Here is a 22,496-nt window from a genome sequence, read left to right on the forward strand (position 1 = left end):
AAGCTGGTAGAAACAAAGTTACAAGCGAGTAGCCGGGTGTAGGGTTACATGATTTTGTTTAAGAGGATACAGATTTTAATAAATGCGGGGGGAAAGTAGTTATAGAGAGAGAAGACGTAATTCGGCCTAAGTGCAATTAGAGGGGTAAATCTTAGGTTCTGTGTCCAGCATGCTGTTTAAGTAGATGCCAGGGTTACAGTTAGACTACATTAAAGTTAACTAATGTAGTTTTTTTTATTTTCTTAGATTAGCAAAGATTTACACACCCAGATAAGCCTCACAAAACTGCGGGTACACCTGCTTTTAGTTGGTTATGGGACAAAAGTTCAATGACTTAAATCAAGTGGAATTTACATTTGTGGTTGAGCACTTTGAGAGAATACCTGTTATGTAGCCAAGTTATTATCAGATTAACTTTGGAAAACAGACAGAAAACGAGGGTGGAGAGATACAGGAGGTAGGGGTAAGGCTTACGTACATTGGCAGAAAGCTGCACGGTTAAGTTGGCAACCTTTTCCTGGGAGGATTCCAGCTCCCGTCTCAACTTGCGGATTTGCTGTAGACAAATAGTAAATCAAGTTTGAACATTATGACCACAGCACCATACACAATACCTCAGACATAAAACCAGAGCTGATGAAGATGTTAACACAAACTTTGATAATGATAATGCAGTAATGGAATGTGTTAAATGCATAGCTTTGTTTGGTTAAATCAAAGAATGTATAAACAATGTAACATGAAGGTTAATGCTCCACCACAGCAATCAAAATAATCCAGAAATATACTCTAAACCAACAGAAATTGGATGAAAGTCTCTTTTCAACTTATTTCTCATGCACTCAGAATTTAATGAGAACTGGCTGTCTTTATGAAATGTTAGAATGTATTGTTAAAGAACACAAAATATTAAAGATAAAACTAAATGAACTGAATGAACTGAGTTATGAGCTTCTGAGATATAATCTCAGACTTTCTGAAGCACCAGTGACACCATCTGATGACAGAACCCATTTCAACAGGAAATGACAGACGGCGAGTACAAATGCAAAATGGGATCTGAAGACGTATGGCATGTTTGCCTTACCTCCCCTTGTATCCTCTCCTCATTCTTAAGAAAGCATGGCGAAAGTAAGAGGGATAGTGTAGAGGATTCAGTTCACGGGCAGTCATTAAAACTAGTCATCAAAACAAATATAACTCAGAATAGTTATCACTACCCCGATACCAGCTCACGAAGAGGCTTAGGAATCAGCTGGACAGTTTCATAAATGCATACAAGAACTTTCCCATGTCAAACCAGTTGATAACTTGTAGTTATGGAAGCTGGTCTCCTAATGAGAAATTCACCCTTATCCTACACAGGAAATACTTTTAAAAAACAGCCTCCTGGATGATTTGTAGACATAAAGAGGAAGTACAATGCTACAAGATTAAAAGTAAAACATTTCCTATGCTACAAAAAAGAGACTGTAAATACTCACTGAGGAATGGTTGGATGAAGCATTAGATGCCAAAGACAGCACAGAGCCATGCACTGAAAACACAAGGTAGAGTTGTAAGCTTAATATTAAAATTTAGTTTCACAGAAGGCAGCTTTAATTTGCAAAGTAACAAAGAAATGTTGAAATAATCATAGACCAAAATGATAAATAAATGACTAAAGAATCTAGAAATTAAATATTTTTTAATATACCAAAGGCTCCCTCAAATCCTATTCAATATTCTATAACATTATAAAACAGTATGTGACTTAGCTGACTTCATACAGTTAAAAATAAAGCATATCCTGTTTAAAATTCATTCAGATTTCTGTAATTAAAAAAATACTTAAATGTGTAAAAACAAACCAATTCATTAAGAAACTGAAGTTAGGGGTATCCTAATGTTGGACTCTGTATTAAAATGTCTGTAAATTATCAAAGAGTTGTAGCAGGATTAAAATGTTGCTGTTTTGTATATATTTTCACCACAGATTATGCCCTTAAACGAGTCTAACATTCTGCTTAGATTGCAGATAGACAGATTGTGTGCAGTATGAGTAGACAGCTTTGTTTCATTTGAGGTCATATTGGAAAGCTCCCCTGCAGGGAAGTGAGTCAAACAGACTCACCATCCTCTCCTGGTTCACGGAAAGACCCAGACCGCATCATGCTTTTTGGACGGTCAACCAGGGACATACTGCTGCCCAGAGGGGAGGATCCATAGAGATCGCAGGCAGAATCACTTGGGGGGCCTATGCTGTTGGACCGCGATATCCTTGGGGTGCCACTGGAAATTGGGGCAACTATCATAACAGATAGTTGGTATGGTTCAGTGCTCCACACAGATACATATATGCATACAAAACAGTCCTACACCTTGGTACAGTATAGCACTCTCATTCTGATGACTAAGTGTAAAGCAACACTGACACAACAGCAATATATATAGCCTCACTCGACCCCTGTTGCATTCATCTCCAGCATATTTTGAACCTAAACTCAAGTTTAAGTAGTTGTTCATATGGCATAATTCAATTCAGATTTTCAAAAAATCTATTTTAAAACATCTGGCCAATACTTTTTCACTCACAATACAGAATGCATTACTGACAACTTGTGCAAACCCTGCTCAACTGTAAAAGTTTTTCTCTCAGCACGAGCTCCATAGCCCTGTCCTCTCAAAGCTCAACAAAAAGAAGCATCGCTAATCAAAGATTAGCCCTTAATGTTAAAGCTCAAAAAGTGAGGGCTTTTAAAACTTGTTAGCCAGCCAAAATGGAACACATAAACTCACCCACATTGGTGAGAGGAATCTTATTGGATAATGGGTGCAGGGTGCGGGTAGGAGAAGGCCACTGAGGGGGGCTATCACTCTCTGTCATGCTGACTATGTTGTGGGAGTGCCGTCTTCCTGGCTTACTTTCTTCACTCTCTGATAGGTTTGAGCCATAGCGTCTGCAAAAGAAAGGTTATTTACTTGAAGATGCAGCATAGTGCATGATTTTAAATAGACAATTTGACAATAAGTGTTTTGACATACTCTAAGCCTTTCTTTGGCAAGGTATTCCGATCTGTTTGCAAGCTGTAAAGAAAAGAGTAAAAACACAATTTTCAGAAAACATGGCCTGGGTCTGCCTAAACATACATTCCTTTGGCAGGAAAGTATCTGGACTATCTCCATCTCAATAAAGAGAAATTTTGTGATAGATGCAGCTCTTCATCTTCAAAATGAGACCGTGGACTCTCCTTTCCCAGAAAAAGGCACATATAATATGAGTGAAATGAGTGTCAGCTGCCCAGAAATGTATAGCCAAACCATCACACAGAAACTTCATCTTAGCTGGGCTTCATCCTTAGCTGCTCGTAGGATAAATGCAAAGTCTTGTGATTGTTCTAATGAAAAGACATGTGGACATTTTTATGACTGAATTCTTGTGCAATGAGCATTTCTTGTATTGCCAATTGAATTAGGAATCCCTGAATGATAGCAAAATGAAAAATAAAAAAGTTTTTTGGTCCAAGGTTTTGCTTCAATTTTTTGAGGGTTTGTTTTTTAAACTTTGATGCTTTTTCAAATTAGTTGCAGAAGTATTAAGCATTTTTTTCTCCTCTAAGGAGACAAAACCAATTGTCTGTTCAGAGTTACTCTTTAGCAGAAACTCTCTAACAACATACACTGATGACATTAAAACTGCATAACCCCTTTTTTCCCCCCAAACATATCAGTTTTGACACAGTTTACATTACATATTTCAGACACTTGCCTGTCTGACAGGGTGAGGGACGTCCTACTCCCAGCCCCCCAGGTTCCTGTACTCCTCTCTTCTTTATCACGGGTGTTTGTTGTAACAAACCTTGCACTTGCAGGCACACTCATCTGGAGGGGCAGGGACTCCAAGCTGCGGTGCATGCCTGACAGTTTGGGGTAGAGTATCGGCGATCCACTCAGGCTTTCACTTGCGTAAGGGCTGGGTGAATCAATATGAAGGACTGGCGCTGGGCTAGGGGTTAGGCGGGTGGCCGTGTGAGAGCTAGCCAAGTCTTGGAGCTTGGAGTATGGGGGCACTTTGGGTGGAAGGTCCTGTATTGTCACACAGGAGTCAAGACTGTTTGAGTTGACCTTGTCCAGGTGAGCCAAGCTAGGAGGACGACCTAGAGACTTAGTGTTCAGCATCCTAGGATTGAAGCATGAAAGACATGATGATGAAAAAGGAAACTGAACGTTTTAAAACCTGTTAAGTATTGAATGCAGTTTATTTTAAAGCCTTTTGCCCAATTTTTTTTTTTTTAAATTCAATGTTGCCTTTTTTCCCCCTAGCTCTATTCACTCCCCCTTCCATGTGCTTGTCCTGCTAGACCTCAGTGCAGATTTTGATACTACTGACCATAAACATTTTATTACAGCAATTAGAGCATGCTGTAGGTATTAAAGGTAGTGGGATGAAGTGGTTTGAATTGTATCTACCTAACAGACTCCAATTTGTTCATGTAAATAGAGAGTTTTATTCACAAACTAAGGCTAATTATGGACTTAGCATACATTTTCACTACTATGCAGACGACACACAACTTTATCTATCCATGAACCCAGATAACACACACCAATTAGTTAAACTGCAGGAATGTCTTAATGTCAGAGTATTTTTGCTTTTAAAGGTTTTATTATTCATATAATAATCAGCTAAGAGTGTTTATATTTCTGTTCTGTACTCAACCAGCTGTATATTTTAATTGCTGGCTCCCTACTTTATAACGGAAACGGTTTGCTTTCACATAATCACTCTTTTGCCTTCACATTGTCACTGTTTGCCTTCACATTAATTGTCAGCAGCAGGAAACCGCCACCCAAGAGTAAGAAACAACCTTGTAGAAAACACAAAGTTTTTGAGAAACCACACCTGCGTTCTTGACAAGATAAGGATGATATTTCCTTTTTTGTATGCTTCATGATGTGTATAAATAAAGCCAGACTGCACCAAGGAGGTGTGTGAGTCTCTCCCTGAGTCTCTCACCCGTGCACGTTTAAAACTGCTCTAAGTGTCTGAGTGATATTTCATTGCATCTGAGTACTTGATAATAGAATATCTTTAACACTTAAAGACATAAATTCAGATAGAACTGAAGTTATTGTACTTGGCCCTAAAAGTCTTAGAAATCTGATTTCTAGCCAGATGCTTACTCTAGATGCCATTACCCTGGCCTCCAGTAACACTGTGAGGAATCTCTGAGTCATTTTTGACCAGGATATGTCCTTCGATGCACATATTAAACTAATATTTAGGACTGTTTTCTTCCACTTGCGTAATATCTCTAATATTAGAAACATTCTTTCACAGAGTGATGCTGAAAAACTAGTTCATGCATTTATTACTTCGAGGCTGGACTACTCCAATTAGTTATTATCAGGATGTTGAAAAAACTCCCTGTAAAGCCTTCAGCAGATCCAAAATGCTGCAGTAAGAATACTGACAGGGACTAGAAAGAGAGAGCAGATTTCTCCTGTATTGGCTTCCCTTCATTGGCTCCCTGTTAAATCCAGAATTGAATTCAAAATCCTGCTCCTCACATACAAGGTCTTGAATAATCAGCTCCCATCTTATCTTAATGACTTTGTAGTACCATATCACCCTATTAGAGCACTTCACTCTCAGAGTGCGGGCTTACTTGTTCCTAGAGTATTTAAAAGTAGAATGGGAGGCAGAGTATTCAGCCTTCGGGCCCCTCTTCTGTGGAACCAGCTTACAGTTTGGGTTGGCGCGACAGACACCCTTCTCTACTTTTAAGATTAGATTTGAAATTTTCCTTTTTGATAAAGCATATTGTTAGAGCTGGACCAGGTGACACTGAAGCCCCCCTTAGTTACCCTGCAATAGTTGTAGGCTGCTGGGGGATTCCCTTGATGCACTGAGTATTTCTTCTTCAGTCACCTTTTTCGCTCATGTGTTTATACACCTCTCTGCATTGAATTATTCGTTATTATTAATCGTTGGCTCTCTTCTACTGCATGTCTCTGTATGGTTCTGCTGGAGGTTTCTTCCTGTGAAAAGGGAGTTTCACCTTCCACTGTCACCACAGTTCTTGCTCACTGGGTGTTATATGATTGTTGGGGTTTTCTCAGTTTTCTTTGTATTTCTGTAGGGTCTTTACCTTACGGTATAAAGTGCATTGAAGCATCTGTTGTTGCGATTTGCCACTATATAAATAAAACTGAATTGAACTAAAATGAAAATAAAAACCCTCAGAACATCAATAAAATGACAAACCTTGGTATGGTGGGTGATGACAGTTCGGGGTATTTGCTGCTGCTAGTTCGTCTCAGGCCATGCAGTTTCACGGAAGACTCTCCTGTTGATTCAGATGGTGCGTGTTCTCCTTTTAGCGAAGCACAGTCGATGTCTGCAACCACAGCCTTAGCTTTGGCCCTTTCCTTTTCTTTCTCTCGGTCTGTCTGGTTTACTGGGCCAGTACTTGTTCGATTAGTTATTTTAATGCTGGAGCTACTTGGTTCTTTAACCCTGGGGCCTGAAGAAGTTATGGGTACAGGTTTCAAGGACAGCAGACTAGAGTCAATTGTACTGCTGACAGGGCGAGTTGTGGGGCGCCCAATCACACTAAGTGTGCTTGATTTGGCCGGTCGGGGCAGGCTGCGGTACTGAATGCTGTTTCGGGCGTTTGGCCCCAGGAAGCTCTGCTCACTGCTGGCATCAAAACTGTTCTTTCTACCCGAGGGTATTCCTCCTCCTACAGGTTTCACAGGGATGCCAGATGACTTGGGGGTTTTTCCCACAGTAGCAGAGCCACTAGAGATGGTGGCACCCCCTGCTGTCATGACGGTTGCTGTACCAGTTGCTGTTGGTGGTCTCTTGTAGCCAAAGGAGGTTCCAGCAGTGGGTTTAACTAGACCTGAAGGGGGCTTGCGGTGCTCTCCATGATGATCTCTGCCAGCATCTGAACGGGAACGCTGCAGACCAGCAGTTCTGATGGAAATCTTGGATTTGTCCAGTGGCTTCTCACTTTTTGGTGCTAGTTAGACAGACAGAAAGAAAAAAACATATTACATTGACATTAAAAACTTAAATAACTTAAATACTTATAAAAGCAGCAGGAATTTGGGGGAATGTGATTAGTTCTATTTGTCTTTCAGCCACAGTGACCATAGCCTTCCTCTTAATATAATCACACCCTGTCAGAAGAAAGTATTCAAATAAATAAATGGGTGGTTATTTGTTGAGGGATATTTATGGGCTAGCAAACCACATGAGAGTAGAAATGCATGCCATTTTTGCTATTACTGATGAGATAAAACAAAACACATCTGTCTGCACTAAAAGAACCTTTATGTGTTCCTTGATGTTTAGAGTGACTCACAAAAAAAACTTTTATTTAAAACGATGGAAAGTAAAGTTTTAACAATATTTTAAAGCCTATAGTAGTGAATTAACCAACTAAATTTATTTGTTCATTTAAGACAAATGGAAGTAAATCATTTTTAAGAGGGTATATTGGACAAAAAAAAGAGTCAAACCCCGATATTTTTTTCTACTTACTTTTTTTTTTTTTTTTTTTTTTTTTAAACTTTAGCTACTTTAGCATTAAAGTAGCTAAAGTTCAGGTTACAGTACATTCATGAAAGCAGATAGAAAAACAGCTAACTTATGGAGTCATTGTCAAATATAGTATACGGTTTAAAATACAACAGCCAAGAGAACTTTTTTCCACCTTCAACCTGCAGCCAAATTACACAGAACTGGATATGATTTTAACGACTTACTATTTTTAAAGCTAAAATTAGGTTGAGGAAATTAAAATGAAAAGCAGGCCAGCCAAATGTTCTTACTGGAACTCAAATCTAAGCTATTATTTAATCATAGCTTGTTTTGTTAGGGATTAGAGGACATTTAAAAAGCTGCTGCAGACGGAAGGCAGTGCCTCTGCAGACATGTAGAGTAACACACTTTGCTTTAAGATAATAGAAGGTCTGGAACTGAAACTGCAATACTTTCTTTATTTAAGTGAAATGAATTTAAACGTATGTATGAATCATAGCCTAGCTTACATTTAGGAGTAAACTTCTGTATTTATTTTGTTACCAAACTCACATCAACTGTTCTATAAACTGCTATGGACTGCTGGACTCCACATAAAAGTGAGATAATAGACTGTATAAGTGTTAAAGCTATAAACATTTAAGAACATTGGCCACACACCAAGTTACTACATGAGACGAGCAGAAGAAATAATGGTTAGGGATAAAATACACGCAGATGCAAAGTAAAAAAAAAAGTTTTTAAAAAGAAAATGTCACCTGCGACTTTGAGCATACTCTGGGAGGTATGGGTGATGGGGGAGGTCACACCCACAGGAGGATTTCTGCTTTTCTTGAAACTTCTTGGTTGACCCAAACTTTGAGGCTTCTTCAGTTCCCCTTTACCGCCAAAATCTTCACTAAGACTTGGAGGCTTCTTTCTCCACTTGCTTGGTGCCTCTGTCTTGAGACTTCCTGAGTCAAAGCTGGAGCTACCAAGCTTATGGGTGCTTTTGCCATCCTCACTGTACCAAGAAAGTCCACTTTCCACCAGAGAGCGCTTCTCTGCATCAGTGCGGAGCTGTAGAGAGAGGAAGGACACAATGTGGGCAACCATCAGACATGGTTTGTGTTATCTATGGAATTGACTGTTCTCTGTAATCTTTATCCCATCTGAGCTGCATTCCAGTGGGAAGGAGGGAGAGATAAACTGATACGTCCCAAGGGGATAAAAAAAAAAAAAAAACCCACAGAGACAAAAGAAAGAACAAAAACATGTCCAAGGATTTAACACTTTAAGAGTTAGATCAACACATTAAACAGTAAAAAAGAAAATATTACAGCAGAGGACAGCTAGAGCATTATTTTTGTAATTTAGGGCTATATAGTAGATAAAAAACTGCTACACAACAATAGAAAAATCATGTGGTGCACCGAGGAGGTAGCACGGAGGGCAAAATTGGGCATGCTGTTTTTTGGCACCATATTATCCTGTTATAGAGCGACAGATGGCACATTGAGTAGCTCTAGTGTTTATTTCTTCCAAGAGACCAATTTCTAAGTAAGTAAAAGCACAACATTTACCTATGAAAAAGGTAGAATGTGCGGCCACTTAACCAAATCAAATTTGATGCTCATTTCTTTTCAAATTTAACAGAACATCCTTTAGGAATGGAATACTTACATGGCACCTAATAGGTTTTTCTTCACAAACATCAATAAAAGAGCTGATAAAAATTTCATAACTTAATATTTTGCATTCATTTTGCACAGTGTTATGTGGAGAGACAACTATCTCCCAGGCCTTCAGATATGAAGGCAAGTATACAAGTAAATAAGCAGTCCTGGACTAACTACAGGTTGCTCTTTGGCAGGGCATAGGATCAACACAGCCGCCTTCCTTTGGGAAAAGCATTATAAGTAAAGCCTTGGGAAGCAGTAAGGTGGAAGTGCAGTAATAGTGGAAGAACTGGAATTCCTTCGATGGTGACAGTCACAATTACACTAGGTACTCAAATTCTGGTTCTTCAGCCAGGGTCACCTAATTCAGCTAGTGAACTTCTGCTGTGTGATAGATGCAGTGAATCCTTAACTAGACGCATTTGAAAACTCTAGCAACTCTGCAAGATGATGATGATGATGATGATTGCACAGTGAAGCCCCAAAATATTCATGAGTGGAGGAACGCTCCCGCCACATGCATTTTTTCTGACTAGCAGGAGAGAGCTGTGTGTACCGTGACAAGGTAAGCTCTGTAGTGGCTTTTGTGGCCTCTGCCAAAGCAAAGGATTGCCTTTAACACACAACAAACTAAATCACATGGTGTGGCTTTGGAAATGGTTTCAGTAAAGAACTAAGCTGCAATCTTTAGCAATCTTTTGCTACAAACAAAATAAGCTGTGGGAAAGAACACATGCCACATGCTGTATTACAGGCCGGTACAGTATTTCACTAACCATAACAGAGGAGTTGCGCCTTGATCCCAAGGGTGTGTTTGGGAGGGAGTTGAGAGACGAGCTGGCATTGAATTCCTCTGAACTGAGATTCTCCGAGCCATCGCCATCACCATCGCTGAGTCCACTGCTAATGGAGCTGCTCTCGTCCCAACTGAAACCAGACAGAGTAACCACTTAGCAAAAATGTGCCACTGAAAGTGTGAATGTAAAGCACGAAAAGCTGCAGAACTCTGTGTTTGAGGAGAAGATAAGTCTTGCAGCAACATTAATTTGTCCATCTGCCTTCAGCAGGCTGTCTCTGGAAGAGGCCACATGCTTAAACAAACAGGTAATTCCAACTTGGCTATTTTGCTTTGACTTAACAAACACATCAGAGCTCAAGACCATATGGTGAACAACTCGTCAGGCGTATATCCAGAAGATTTCTTTAATTTATGGTATACATACATCAACACTGTCTTTCGGAACTTCAAAAATAAGATTTAAAGCCATACCTACTTGTTAAGTCCCATATATTTTAATAAAAGTGCAAATTACAATTTATTCATTTTAACAAATCCAGAATCTGTGGCAGTTCAAATTTATCAAACGAGCTGTGTATCATAACACTGTGTTTTACCACAAAGTGCCAAATAATAAGACGAGACGTCATCAAATAGTTGTTTCCCTGGGTTTCTTGACTTCATAAAATTTATGCCCGTTTTAAACTTTCATCAATCCACAAACCCCACCATTCACAATCTTCACAGCAGCTAATAAACCTTTTTAAACACACTGCACCACAACTCATGTGGGGAAACTCCAGTCTAGCAATCATAATAAAATGGTCAGCTTGGGCAGTAAATTTTAAGTCAGAAAAATGTAAGCTTTACCATATTTTAATAAATCGTAATGACAGCACAGCTAGGACAGCACTCTTTGTAGTTTTTCAGCACAGCTTCAAGACATGCTGATGAATCGTGGTAAATAAAAAGTACTGCGACTGACAGTTCAGTGTTTAGAAAACAGTCTGTTATGCTCAAAAGAAGCAGGATGACAGAAATCAGAGTGACAGGCTCCTGAACCTTGCATGACCCTTCCCAACAGCCTTCAATGAAGTCCTGTCTCGCCTTGAAACAGATGCTGCCACATTGGCCCTTCTCCTGAGGCCAGAAGGGACGGGCAGTCCCTGCACACCCCAGAGAAACTGGTCACTGGGCATCAGGTCTCTGGGTGCATTCATATTTGAAAATACAGTTCAAGAAAAAGCTTCTCAGTCAACCAAAACATCACAGGATAAAACAGTTCAATCTGAGTGGGAAGTTTAAAAGAAGTGCTTTAGAAGAGCAATGAAAATGGAGCACTGTAACAAAAAATAATTTCCCCCAGGGATCAATAAAGTATTCTGATTCTGATTCTGAACTTAAAAATGGTATCTCCAGAGAGCTAAATGCAAGTCCAGCTCATATTTGGTATAATTATGTTCCCCATCATTACCACTGGCAGCCACAGGTGGTAATCAAATTTGTGTTGGCGCTCAAAAATGTTGCACAGTGGAAAAGGTAAATTAATATGCCTCTTAAAAGCAGAGTAACTGCTTGAGCTGAATCAGTTCTTTTCCCTTTCTTTGGTTTCCCTACTGAGCTCAAAATGCTCTTTGTGGGTCTGCAGTCTGCAATTAGCAGAGCCATGGAACATGGAATTGCACAGGAAAATAGAGGGAGACAAAAATGGCTTATACACACATTCAGAATGGATTTAAACACATGGCATGAGTTGAGTTATAGATACAGCTGTAAAACAGGGAAGAAGCTTTTCTTGACACTGTGTGCTGGTTTTAAGGCTTTTTGATGTATAAAAGCAGCGTTTTAGTAAAGTGATTTGTGGCCACAGATATGTGACCTCTTGACAACAAGAGTGTAACATAAAATAAATGTTGGATTTTAGAAAAAGTTCTTACATACCAGTAAGAATAACAGTGAGAAAAGTTTCATGATTTACATTAGGCACAGATGTTAGTGGTATGTTTGAACAATACCTCCTCTGTCAGGGGCGACAGAGGGGCCATGAATAACCCCACAGGGATGTCAGCCTAGGAAGAGGCAGGAGGGCCTGTGGGCTGTTGATATTACAAGCCAAGCTGTCTGCTCTCGGAGGTAAAATCCAGACAGGGAGAGGGTGGGAGTAGGCTAGGGTAGTGCATACTTCATACATTGGGTGGCAATTAACATTTTGTTTTCTCTGGCACAACTCCTACGCATATCTGATTTGAGCCCATTTGTGATTTGTGAGCTGCAATAGTGTGAATATTTCTTCTGTTTTAATAAGATTGAGAGGTGGTTGGTGGGGCAGAGCACGATGTGGACATTAGTCACTGTCTGGAGCTGGAAGTAGATTTAACAACCTATGGTGGATTGGATGAACAAGAAAAACAAAAAATACATCAATTTTTTTAGGATTAAAAAGCTATCCAGGCTTCTCAGGGACCGTCCTTTGATAATATTGTAAATATCATATCAGATTAAATAGCACATGGGAGGGAGGAAGCATCTTGTAGGTCAATTTGGCAATGTGTCTGCAAAGTTTCGGCTTAAAAAAAGAATAATGATGTGGCTCCTGGGAGCGCATGACTGTAGCTGAATGAGTGGTGAAGACATCCTTCATTATACAGATAGCTGTGGTAGCAGCGCTCCCGTGTCCTCCAAGAATAAAACTGTTTTTCCACAGATGCTATAACTTCAACTGCAAAAACAATGTCTGATCGTGACATTTAACTTCATGGCGCAAAATGTTACAGGTGAACGGCACGGCAAAGTCAAATAATTAAAAATAATATATTAATTAGATTTCATCGATTACACTGTTATGATATTACACTGATGATCGAAAATAAAGTCATATTTAGAAGAATTTAAATCCATTGAAGAGCTTCATTTCTTCGCGAAGAAACAGAATATTAGCGTCGGGGGCAAATAAAGGCAGATAATGTGCCAACGGCGATTAAATATTAATGATACATTACCTTGGAGTTAAAAGGAAAGTCCTCCTTGCTCGTGTCGCCGGCTGCAGCGGTGGCACTTTACCGACCAAAACACGCCCGCTCATTTGTGACTTGTACGGCTTTAGAGTGAGCGCAGAGTCACTCCGCAAGCAAAGACCCCTGTTCCCTCATTCAGCGAGAGGAAAAGTAGTGTGTCTCTCAGCATTCAAGCAACACCCCCTCCCATAAAGGCAAAAAAAAGAAAACGAACGAGGAGATCATAGAGACCCCGATAGCTGCTCAGTCCTCAGCGAGACAACGACCAATTGCCGTGGAGCGGAGTGGTAGTCATGGCAACTCCAATTACTCCCTGTGGTGTAATCCTTTACTTCGCCCCATGTAATCCGGATACTTTGATTTATGTTTCTGCTTCACCTGAAGCGCTAATTACCATAAAAAAAGATTATCCCAATGAGTCTAAGTACCGTTATCATTTTTTTCTTCTAAAATATGAATTTTAGTTTTCATGTCTATAATAAAGAACATCTTAAAAGTCAGGTATGCATAGCAAAACCTGAGAGGGTTTATAGAAGATGAAAACAGCTGCAAGGTCTGAAGAGTGGAGCCCAGTTCACGATTGCTTTGAACTTTAATAACCAGCAGGGGCGACGCTTCTGGTTGTAAAAAATCCGATTTTACAAGTCTGTGGGAAAACCACCACCAATGTCCATTGACCTATGGCCTCTCTAAACCCTTCACTGATGTGCAGATGAGTTTATGTTAGTTTCAAACATAATGAATATATCAATATGTTCATTTTGTTAGTTAGGATCCCCATTAGAGTCATAAAGGCAGATAATGCAGGCTATACTTAAGCAGAGCCTACTGTGAGCATTTTTGTTTGGTTGGTTGTTTGGTTTTGTTTTTTAATAAACGCTGGATGGATGCACGGGTTCTTTTTAAAAACAGTTTTCACTTTGTTGTATCATTATCAGAAGCAGTGAATGTGTTAATAATAGCAATAATAATAATAGCAATATTGATTTTCACCAATTGTACAACAACTAAATACCAGACTCAAAACATTTCTTGTCTTTTGCATAAGCCAAAAAAGTATGTTTTTTTAAAATACATTAAATATGCACGAATCCCAACTGCATAGAGTAATAAATGATTCACCTTTTTTGCATTCCATTGTGCTCCCCCCTTCCAAATGCAGTAAAATGAATAGACACCAACTATAATTGGCAGTAAGGCTGAGAGCAGACTTTCTTAATTCTCTGATGGATGCCATGAACCTTACCCATTATGGCAGCATAAACAATATCGCGTAGCATTAATACTAATGAGCTTAGCTACATATTATAGATACACTGCCACTAGGCCTACAACAAGAAGGGAGATTTGAGAGGTTGCTTTTAGCAACATGGGGTGCTGTAAATAATGCAATAGTGTAAGCTCCTTGTATAATTTTGATTGACTGCGTCGAAAAAAAATTGGTTTAATTTACAAGGACGTGTTCCAATGGAAATTTTCCACTTTAGTCATGAGATCAGGGTGATCTTGATGTATATTAAGTGTGTCTTGGTGTAAATTTGTTTTGGAGTCCCTCTTTTCTCTAGTATCCAACAACTGCTGAATGGTGCTTATTGTTCATATAAAACTTCAGAATCACTCATATCCACTGACTTCAGTGCTAACAAAGTCAATCGTAGAGCTGAAATAAATCTTTTAAACATGCTTACAAAAGGACTAAGAATTTAAAAAAAGACTATGTAAACAGATATTTCTATACTTTGACTTCTTTTTACATTAAGGAGAAGATTATCATGATGAATTTCCTTAAAGATGTTTAACTTCTAAGGCCTAGTTGGAAAAAAGTCATTCCAAGGTAAGGCTTGAATCACTGTGAGTGCAACCGCAAGCCCACAATGACACAAGGACCTCCACTGAGGCATGGGTAGCCTTGAAAAGCCTCCCTCCCCCTTTCATTGGCAGAGGTGATGATCTCACCAGATCTCAGCTCTGTAAACCTCTCCAGGAGGTAACAGCTCTATAGACCAAGAAAGCCCCACACACCCTGTCCACATCATCAGTTACAAATCAGTTCAGTGTGTGCCTAACAAAAATCATTTACATTTGAAATGCAGTAGCAATACACTTTATATGCAACATGGCAATAAATCATTGCTAATTTCAAAAAGTGGAAAAAACAAATATACAGGACATGCAGAAAAAAAAAGATTTTCCACATTGGGGAATATTTCAGAGCCAGCTTGAATGGGATTTTAAAGGACAGTGGGGGTTTTTTGTGAAAAATAAACAGCTATACTGATGTCAGCCTGACTCCCAGACATAAAGGCATCCCTTAAAATATCTTTAGCAGAATGAGATTCAAACCTGAGAAAATCTTGTCTTGTCTGTCTCCTTCTTTTCATATCCGTGACTCTCTACTGAAAAGAAGCTTTTCAGTAGATAGAGAAGCTTCTCAGACTGTGGCCCTTTGCGTTTTGCTTACAAACAACATGAAACATTTTGTTTAAATACCTGTTGGTTTGGAGTCTACAGACTGGGACACAATGAAGGCTGCTTCTAACAGCTTGGACGAGTTTACGGACACTGTCACCTCCTATATCCACTCCTATATCCACTTCTGTGAGGACAGCATTGTGCCATCACGCACCAGGGTGAGTTATAACAATGACAAACCCTGGTTTACTCCTAAACTCAAAAAGCTGTGGCTGGAAAAGAGTAAGGCGTTCAGAAGCAGAGACAGGGACTGCTACAGAGAGGCCAAGTACAGGTTCACTAAAGAAGTGGACATTGCCAAACATCAGCACTCTGAGAAGATGCAGCAGCAGATCTCAGAGAATGACTCGGCCTCTGTGTGGAAAGGTTTTAGGAATATTACAAACTACAAGCCTAAAACCCCCCACTCCACTGATGACTTGCTCTTAGCCAACACCCTTAACAACTTCTACTGCCGTTTTGACGAGCCATCAGGCAGCCTTCACACCTCCAACGACCCCAACAATAGAGGCACTTTGGACACTCATTCCCCCACCTCTCCCCCCTCCATAGAGCCATCACCACCTTCAAACTGTTCACCTGCAACACCCGCCCCCTCACCCCACACAAAAGAGGATTTCACACCACCTCCTCCGACCACAACTCTTCATATTCATGAAGCAGATGTGAGGAAGCAGTTTAGGAGTCTGAATGCTCGGAAAGCTCCCGGCCCAGACGGTGTGTCTCCTGCCACCCTCAGACACTGTGCAAACGAGCTGGCCCCAGTGTTTTCTGGCATCTTCAACTCCTCACTGCAGGCATGTCATGTGCCTGCCTGCTTCAAGTCCTCTACCATGATCCCTGTCCCCAAGAAACCTAGGATCACTGGACTAAATGACTACAGACCCGTGGCTCTGACATCTGTGGTCATGAAGTCATTTGAGCGCCTAGTTCTCTCCCATCTCAAGACCCTCACGGCCCCCCTCCTGGACCCCCTGCAGTTTGCATATAGAGCCAACAGGTCTGTAGACGACGCCATCAACATGGCCCTACACTTCATCCTGCAGCATCTGGACTCCCCAGGAACCTACGCCAGGATCCTGTTTGTGGACTTCAGCTCTGCCTTCAACACCATCCTTCCAGACCATCTCCGAGGCAAGCTTTCCCAGATGAATGTGCCTGATCCCATCTGCCGGTGGATCACTGACTTCCTGACGGACAGGAAGCAGCACGTGAGGCTGGGAAAGAATGTCTCGGACTCCCGGACCATCAGCACCGGCTCCCCTCAGGGCTGTGTTCTTTCTCCTCTGCTCTTCTCCCTGTACACCAACTGCTGCACCTCCACCCACCAGTCTGTCAAGCTAATCAAGTTCGCAGATGACACCACCGTCATTGGGCTCATCTCGGACGGGGACGAGTCTGCCTACAGGAGAGAGGTTGAACGTCTGGTGTCTTGGTGCAGCCACAACAACCTGGTGCTGAATGCCCAGAAGACAGTGGAGATTATTGTGGACTTCAGGAAGCACACAGCCCCACTCCCCCCCATCATCCTGACTGACACCCCCATCACCTCTGTGGACTCATTCCGCTTCCTGGGTACCACCATCACCCAGGACCTGAAGTGGGAGCCCACCATCACCTCCGTCATCAAGAAAGCCCAGCAGAGGATGTACTTCCTGAGGCAGCTGAAGAAATTCAACCTGCCAACACGGACGATGATGCAATTCTACACTGCAATCATCGAGTCCATCCTCACCTCCTCCATCACCGTGTGGTACGCTGGAGCCACTATCAGGGACAAACAAAGACTGCAGCGTGTTGTGCGCTCTGCTGAGAAGGTGATTGGCTGCAGACTCCCATCTCTGCAGGACCTGTACACCTCCAGGACATTGCGGCATGCAGCCCGGATCTCAGCTGACCCTTCTCACCCTGGACACAGTCTGTTTGACCTGCTCCCCTCAGGCAGGAGGCTCCGGTCCATTCGCACCAGAACCTCTCGCCACAAGAACAGTTTCTTCCCCTCTGCTGTTGGACACATGAACAATAACCACATGATTGTCCCCGCCACTAACACATGACCCTACGCTGTGTCACTGCATCATTTCATGTTTGGCACTGATCACCACCTGCACTCATGTATATATCTTTCTACGTAGCACTCATAATTCTTATTCTCATGTATATATCTCATGTATATCTCATGCACATATCTTTCTTTCTACATAGCACTTTAATTCTTATTGTCTGCACTGAAGCACCGCAGCAATTTCCTAATGTTGTAAACCTCAACATCTGGCAATAAACCCATTCTGATTCTGATTCTGATTCTGGTTACTTCTAAACTTTCCTTTCAAATAGCTAAACACTGATGATTATTTTGTTGCTTAAAATAGTGAAATGATCTGAACTGTTTACGGTGCAAGAAAGACGTGTGTTACTCACATCTCCTGTTTATCTCAGCCAGGCCACAGTGGTAATAAACAAGATGACATCCAAAAAGCCTTGAAGTCATGTTTGTGCTGTAGAGTAACAGCTGTCCGGCACTGATAACCACATGGCATGTGTAAGAAACATCCTTTGTACATTTGCTTACATGGAAAGTTATTGAGTAATTATGCCACCATAAGTATTTACAGACTCATAAAGTGCAGATTAAACCCATTTGAGAGAAACGCAGCACCTTGTTTTTTTACTGAGGCAGAAAACCATTTTCAGGATTCGACCTCTACTGTTGTGATATTTGATCTAAATCATTTGTTCCATATTTCTCTGGTGCAGTAAAGTGTGTTGCATTGTGCAAGACTAAAAACTGATGAGAAATGAACAGGTTCTATCTCTGTCAGTGGAGAGATGTCTCTTCAGTTTGAATTCATCAGTAAAGACTGGCATCCAAATTAGTAGCAAACTGAATAATGTGGATGTCATAATAAGAGTTCATGTAAGTATTTTCCCCCTGAGGGAAAAGAATATGTAATAAACCATCAGCAGCATAAAGTATGCGGACAGGTAAACAACTGACAATTTAAATCTATAACAGATCCAAAGTCTTTTCGAAGGGTTCTCATTCTCAACTAGTTTGGTCCCATTCAGTCAAAACAACATTACTAATGCCAAAGTTTGTTTGCTCTTGGCCACAAAGCCATTTCGAAGTCAGCATTATGGTAGCTTTTCATTATAAGTCTGCACTGTATCCAAGTAGGTGAACTCAGTAATGGTCAAAGAGACTGATAGAAATAGAGCTGAATGAAAGCTGTGAGTCCAGCAATGTGGTGCAATGACATTTGATTTCCAGCAGGAGGCACAATGATTTCAAGCTGTGCCTGCTATGGCTACAGTTTAATGTACATGCTCTGCAGCTGTGTTTTAAAATGAGGCACCACTTGGCATTTAGAAAAAAGCAGGACTTTGATTTTGAGACCTTTGATGGCGAGAAAGAGCCAACATTCCTCTGTTGTGTGCGTTCAGCTCAGAAGTACAATGTGGGAAACTGCTTTAGAAAGACAGCTCTGTGTTCAGTGATTTATGTCTGCTTAAATATCATTCATTCAGAGAGACTGCAGATGAAAAAGCTATGCATCTCAGATCTTCACAGCCCCCAATTCTGATCTGTATTGAGGTTGACCATAACTACGCAAATAGGACTGGGCAGCCTTCGGCACAGAGCAGTGGCACATCAGTAAAGCAAATGGGCCTGGGATGCATCACTGACCGTCTCAGAGACTGCAGCTGACCTATCTCTTCAGATCCCCAGAAAATGTATTTGTCATCGGATTATTGGACTGGAAAATTAATGTACCATTTCCATCGACCTCATAGGAGACTTCCACCTCAAAGACACGGCAAACAATATAGACGCCACACCTAATTCTGAGGTTTTCAGTCCTCTTGGTGCCACATTTACAGCCTGATAGTGTGGAAATCTGTGCTGTGCTGGTATTATGACATTGTATTGTTTCATTGTGTTGTCCTGCACTCTGTTTTTAGTTTCTTATTAATATGGCACTTAACTCTGATCTTGAACTGCTTACTGTCTGAGTAATGCAACTTGTGTACCAGGAGAGTTGAACTCTTCAACAGTCATATTCAAAAGCGGATAATCTGACAACTCCCACTCTGAAAAAATATATATAGTGGGGAATCACAGATTAACAAATGCCATAAGATTCCCGTTTTTAAACATACCGTTGTGGGGGGAAAAACGTTGATGTATCACATTTTCCACTTGGGGCTGAGTTTAAACACCGTCTGAATCCAAACTGTGCACCCAGACGACCACACGCAGACATGATACACGGATGAGTCATCGTCCCCGGGTGTTGCAATAATCGTCCATTATTCACATGGCTGAGGACGATGGTGAAGGTGGAAGTACACTGGTGTTGGGGGAGTCAGTATGTTAGTGACCAAACGAGCTCCATATTGACCCCAGATCCGTTCGAGCTGCTGACTTTGGAAGAATGAGTGCACTATTTATCTGTCCTACTCATCAGTAACACAAAAGACAGTATAATGGAGATTGCTTTTTTCCATTATTGCCTCCCTGTTAACCATTTTGAAACAAATTCAAATTAACTTAGCTTAAAAATGTGTGTAGTAGACAGAATCAAGAAAATCAAATCCCTTTTTATTGAGCTCTAGCCCATAAATGACAAACTCCAAGTGCTAGCTCACTAAACTGTAATACCAGCAATGCCTGTGGGGAACTAGAATAGAAAAGCCAAAGACCAACTCTTGAGCAAATGTGTTTAAGTGGGTTTTAAAAAACGTGTTAGGCCTCAACTGTCGAGGAAGCACTTGGTGACAATAGAAAGGTCCAGCCCAGTCGGGAAAGTGAAATTGAATGCAGACTAGCATGGGCATCTATCCAGGATCAGAGGACTGCAGCAAACCCTGTGCGCATTAGAGAATGTACTTGCCGACACACATAGTTTCCATAAAGCTGTGAAATGTTTTAAAAATTAGAAAACTGCACTCACTTTCACACACGCCAAGCCTTTAACCATGGAAATGGTGTTTTTATCCCACAATATATAGCAAGGCAAAGATAGCAATGACATATATTCAGTATTTAAAAGGGCCCAAAGGTCCGAAAGAGGGGGGAAAAAAGCTAAAAATATTGTTCCCCACATTTATTTTCATAGTAAATCACGGTTATCATCCAATAATGCAAACAGAAATACAAACAATGCCCTTTCATACAAGCACCTGTCCCCCAAAAACGCCAGATATAAAACAATCTGGTGGTTATCATGCTGTCTTTACATCAGCTTCTCGTTGTCTATCGATTATTCTCTCATTTTTTCTTTGCATATTTCGTTCACCCTTTCTTGCCATATCTCAAACAAACCAGCACAGAATGCACATACACATCCTCCACACATACATCAAATCAGCAGCTATCACACTGACACACAAGGCAGTCCCATCACTGGGTCAGTGGAAGACGGTTGCCATGGCAGCACATCCAGAGCCATGTTGCCGCATGATCAGAAGGGTGATGCTGCTGAACCAGCCCCCTTTCTCTGCTCTGCTCCAGCAGTAATAAAGAAAGACATTATCACAGGACAACGGAAAGAGATAAACTATTATGTTACTCTTGTTTTCAGGACGCCGTATATGAAGCAACTCTAATGATATTGTGTTATTTATGAGGTTACAACATTCGATAGATTTGCCCATTTGCTAATAAAACCATTTATGTACTATTTATTCAAGTCTTATGATAATGTTAACAGCAATGGCTTAAAGCAGGGAAAATAAATTAATCACAGAAATAACAGTGTCCTGAGTCTGTTACAGCTTTAAAGCATTGAATACTCAAGAGCTTACTGCTTTGGTTTAGTAACTGCTTTAAGTGAAAAGGCTTTGATAAACTAACTGTACATGCCCAGCATCAAGCAGCAGACAGATCAAAATGAATCTGGTTGACTGAGTTATGATTCCAAATGATGGCTGTGTCTGCTGGATGATGTATTTGCCGCATTGCATTTGATGTATTGATTTTATTTTAATGTGTTTACAGCCTCCTTATCTATTCCTGAAAAAAACAAAGCTAATATAGAAAACTGTATGTGTAAGAGCAACAAATAACAACTGGCACTTAATATTTTTTTTTCAAAAGTTCAAAATGAGTCTCCTGTTATGTTATGGTTATGTTTTATTAGAGGTGAGGTATCTCACATTTTCTATTTCTTATATTAAGAGACTGAGGAAAGGCATAAAAAGCTTTCCTTGTCAAGAAAAAAAAAAAAGACAGAAAAAAGAAAACTGACCTCAGATTCTTGTGGTTATCAGTAGCTCATTATTGAATTTAAGTGCCCTTTGCTCTACTGTAAGAAAAAAAATAATTTGAAAGCAGTCGAAAGGTTAAAACCTATTTGCTTTTCTCCTCTTCCAGTTTAAGGTTTTCAAACTGTTTATCTTCTGACAAAATACAAAAATGAGGCTTTATTTATCCCATTACGTAATTTCTTTAATGAGCATCTGTATTCGACATGAAAAGCTTGCTTACATGAATGCTTACATACACTACAGCTGAATGTCTGTAAAACATCAACCATAACTAACTCAACACCACTAAAAATCAGACTGAATGCTGAACAGGAGTCATAATGTAAATACCAGATACGGAAACAACCGCCATCAATATAATGTGATTACTGGTCCACTCATAAACCAGCCTCTCAAAATATGGCTTTTAACGGGATGATAGCATATAAGTGATGGTTAAAAACTGGCAATATGGTGTGAAGAAGGCAGCCGCAGGAAACATTTATGATTCCTGACGTGGTCAAGCCTAAATAAGAAGCCAGCTCAACACACTAATGTAAGCTGAAACACAGCAACTCACTTCCTGAGTAGTGCTAGTGAAATGAGAAAAACTCTTGTTAGCTTCACTGCCAGCCAACATTTTAAGCAGACATGGAGTCTACTGAGGACAAAATGGAAAATGATGTACAATTTTGTTATTACACTGTATGTAATTATGGCAATTTTAGTTGTAACTGAATGTAAACATCCTTTTAGGAGAGAACAGTCAAGAAGAAAACTTGCAGAAATGGGAA

At 40.5% G+C, this 22,496-nt stretch overlaps 1 protein-coding gene across 10 annotated transcripts in view; it reads right to left on the reverse strand.

The window, feature by feature from the left end:
- The window catches only part of nav1b (neuron navigator 1b), an 87,122-nt gene that overhangs the window by 13,000 nt on the left and 51,626 nt on the right, over positions 1-22,496 (reverse strand). For 8 of the 10 annotated variants that reach the window (XM_085407336.1, XM_085407340.1, XM_085407334.1 and 5 more), the window contains 10 exons: positions 9,966-10,116; positions 8,290-8,590; positions 6,248-7,007; positions 3,749-4,159; positions 3,025-3,066; positions 2,779-2,939; positions 2,114-2,287; positions 1,485-1,537; positions 1,088-1,111; positions 479-556 (listed from right to left, as the gene is read on the reverse strand). In XM_085407336.1, the coding sequence (XP_085263462.1) occupies positions 479-556; positions 1,088-1,111; positions 1,485-1,537; positions 2,114-2,287; positions 2,779-2,939; positions 3,025-3,066; positions 3,749-4,159; positions 6,248-7,007; positions 8,290-8,590; positions 9,966-10,116 (2,155 nt within the window). The remainder of the gene's footprint in view (positions 1-478; positions 557-1,087; positions 1,112-1,484; positions 1,538-2,113; positions 2,288-2,778; positions 2,940-3,024; positions 3,067-3,748; positions 4,160-6,247; positions 7,008-8,289; positions 8,591-9,965; positions 10,117-22,496) is intronic. The other 2 variants (XM_085407342.1, XM_085407341.1) reach the window with 2 other exon arrangements.

The sequence above is a fragment of the Rhamphochromis longiceps genome, linkage group LG5 (genome assembly GCF_057381845.1).
Source record: "Rhamphochromis longiceps isolate RC_006_pf linkage group LG5, R_longiceps_female_GT1.1, whole genome shotgun sequence".
Lineage (NCBI taxonomy): Eukaryota > Metazoa > Chordata > Actinopteri > Cichliformes > Cichlidae > Rhamphochromis > Rhamphochromis longiceps.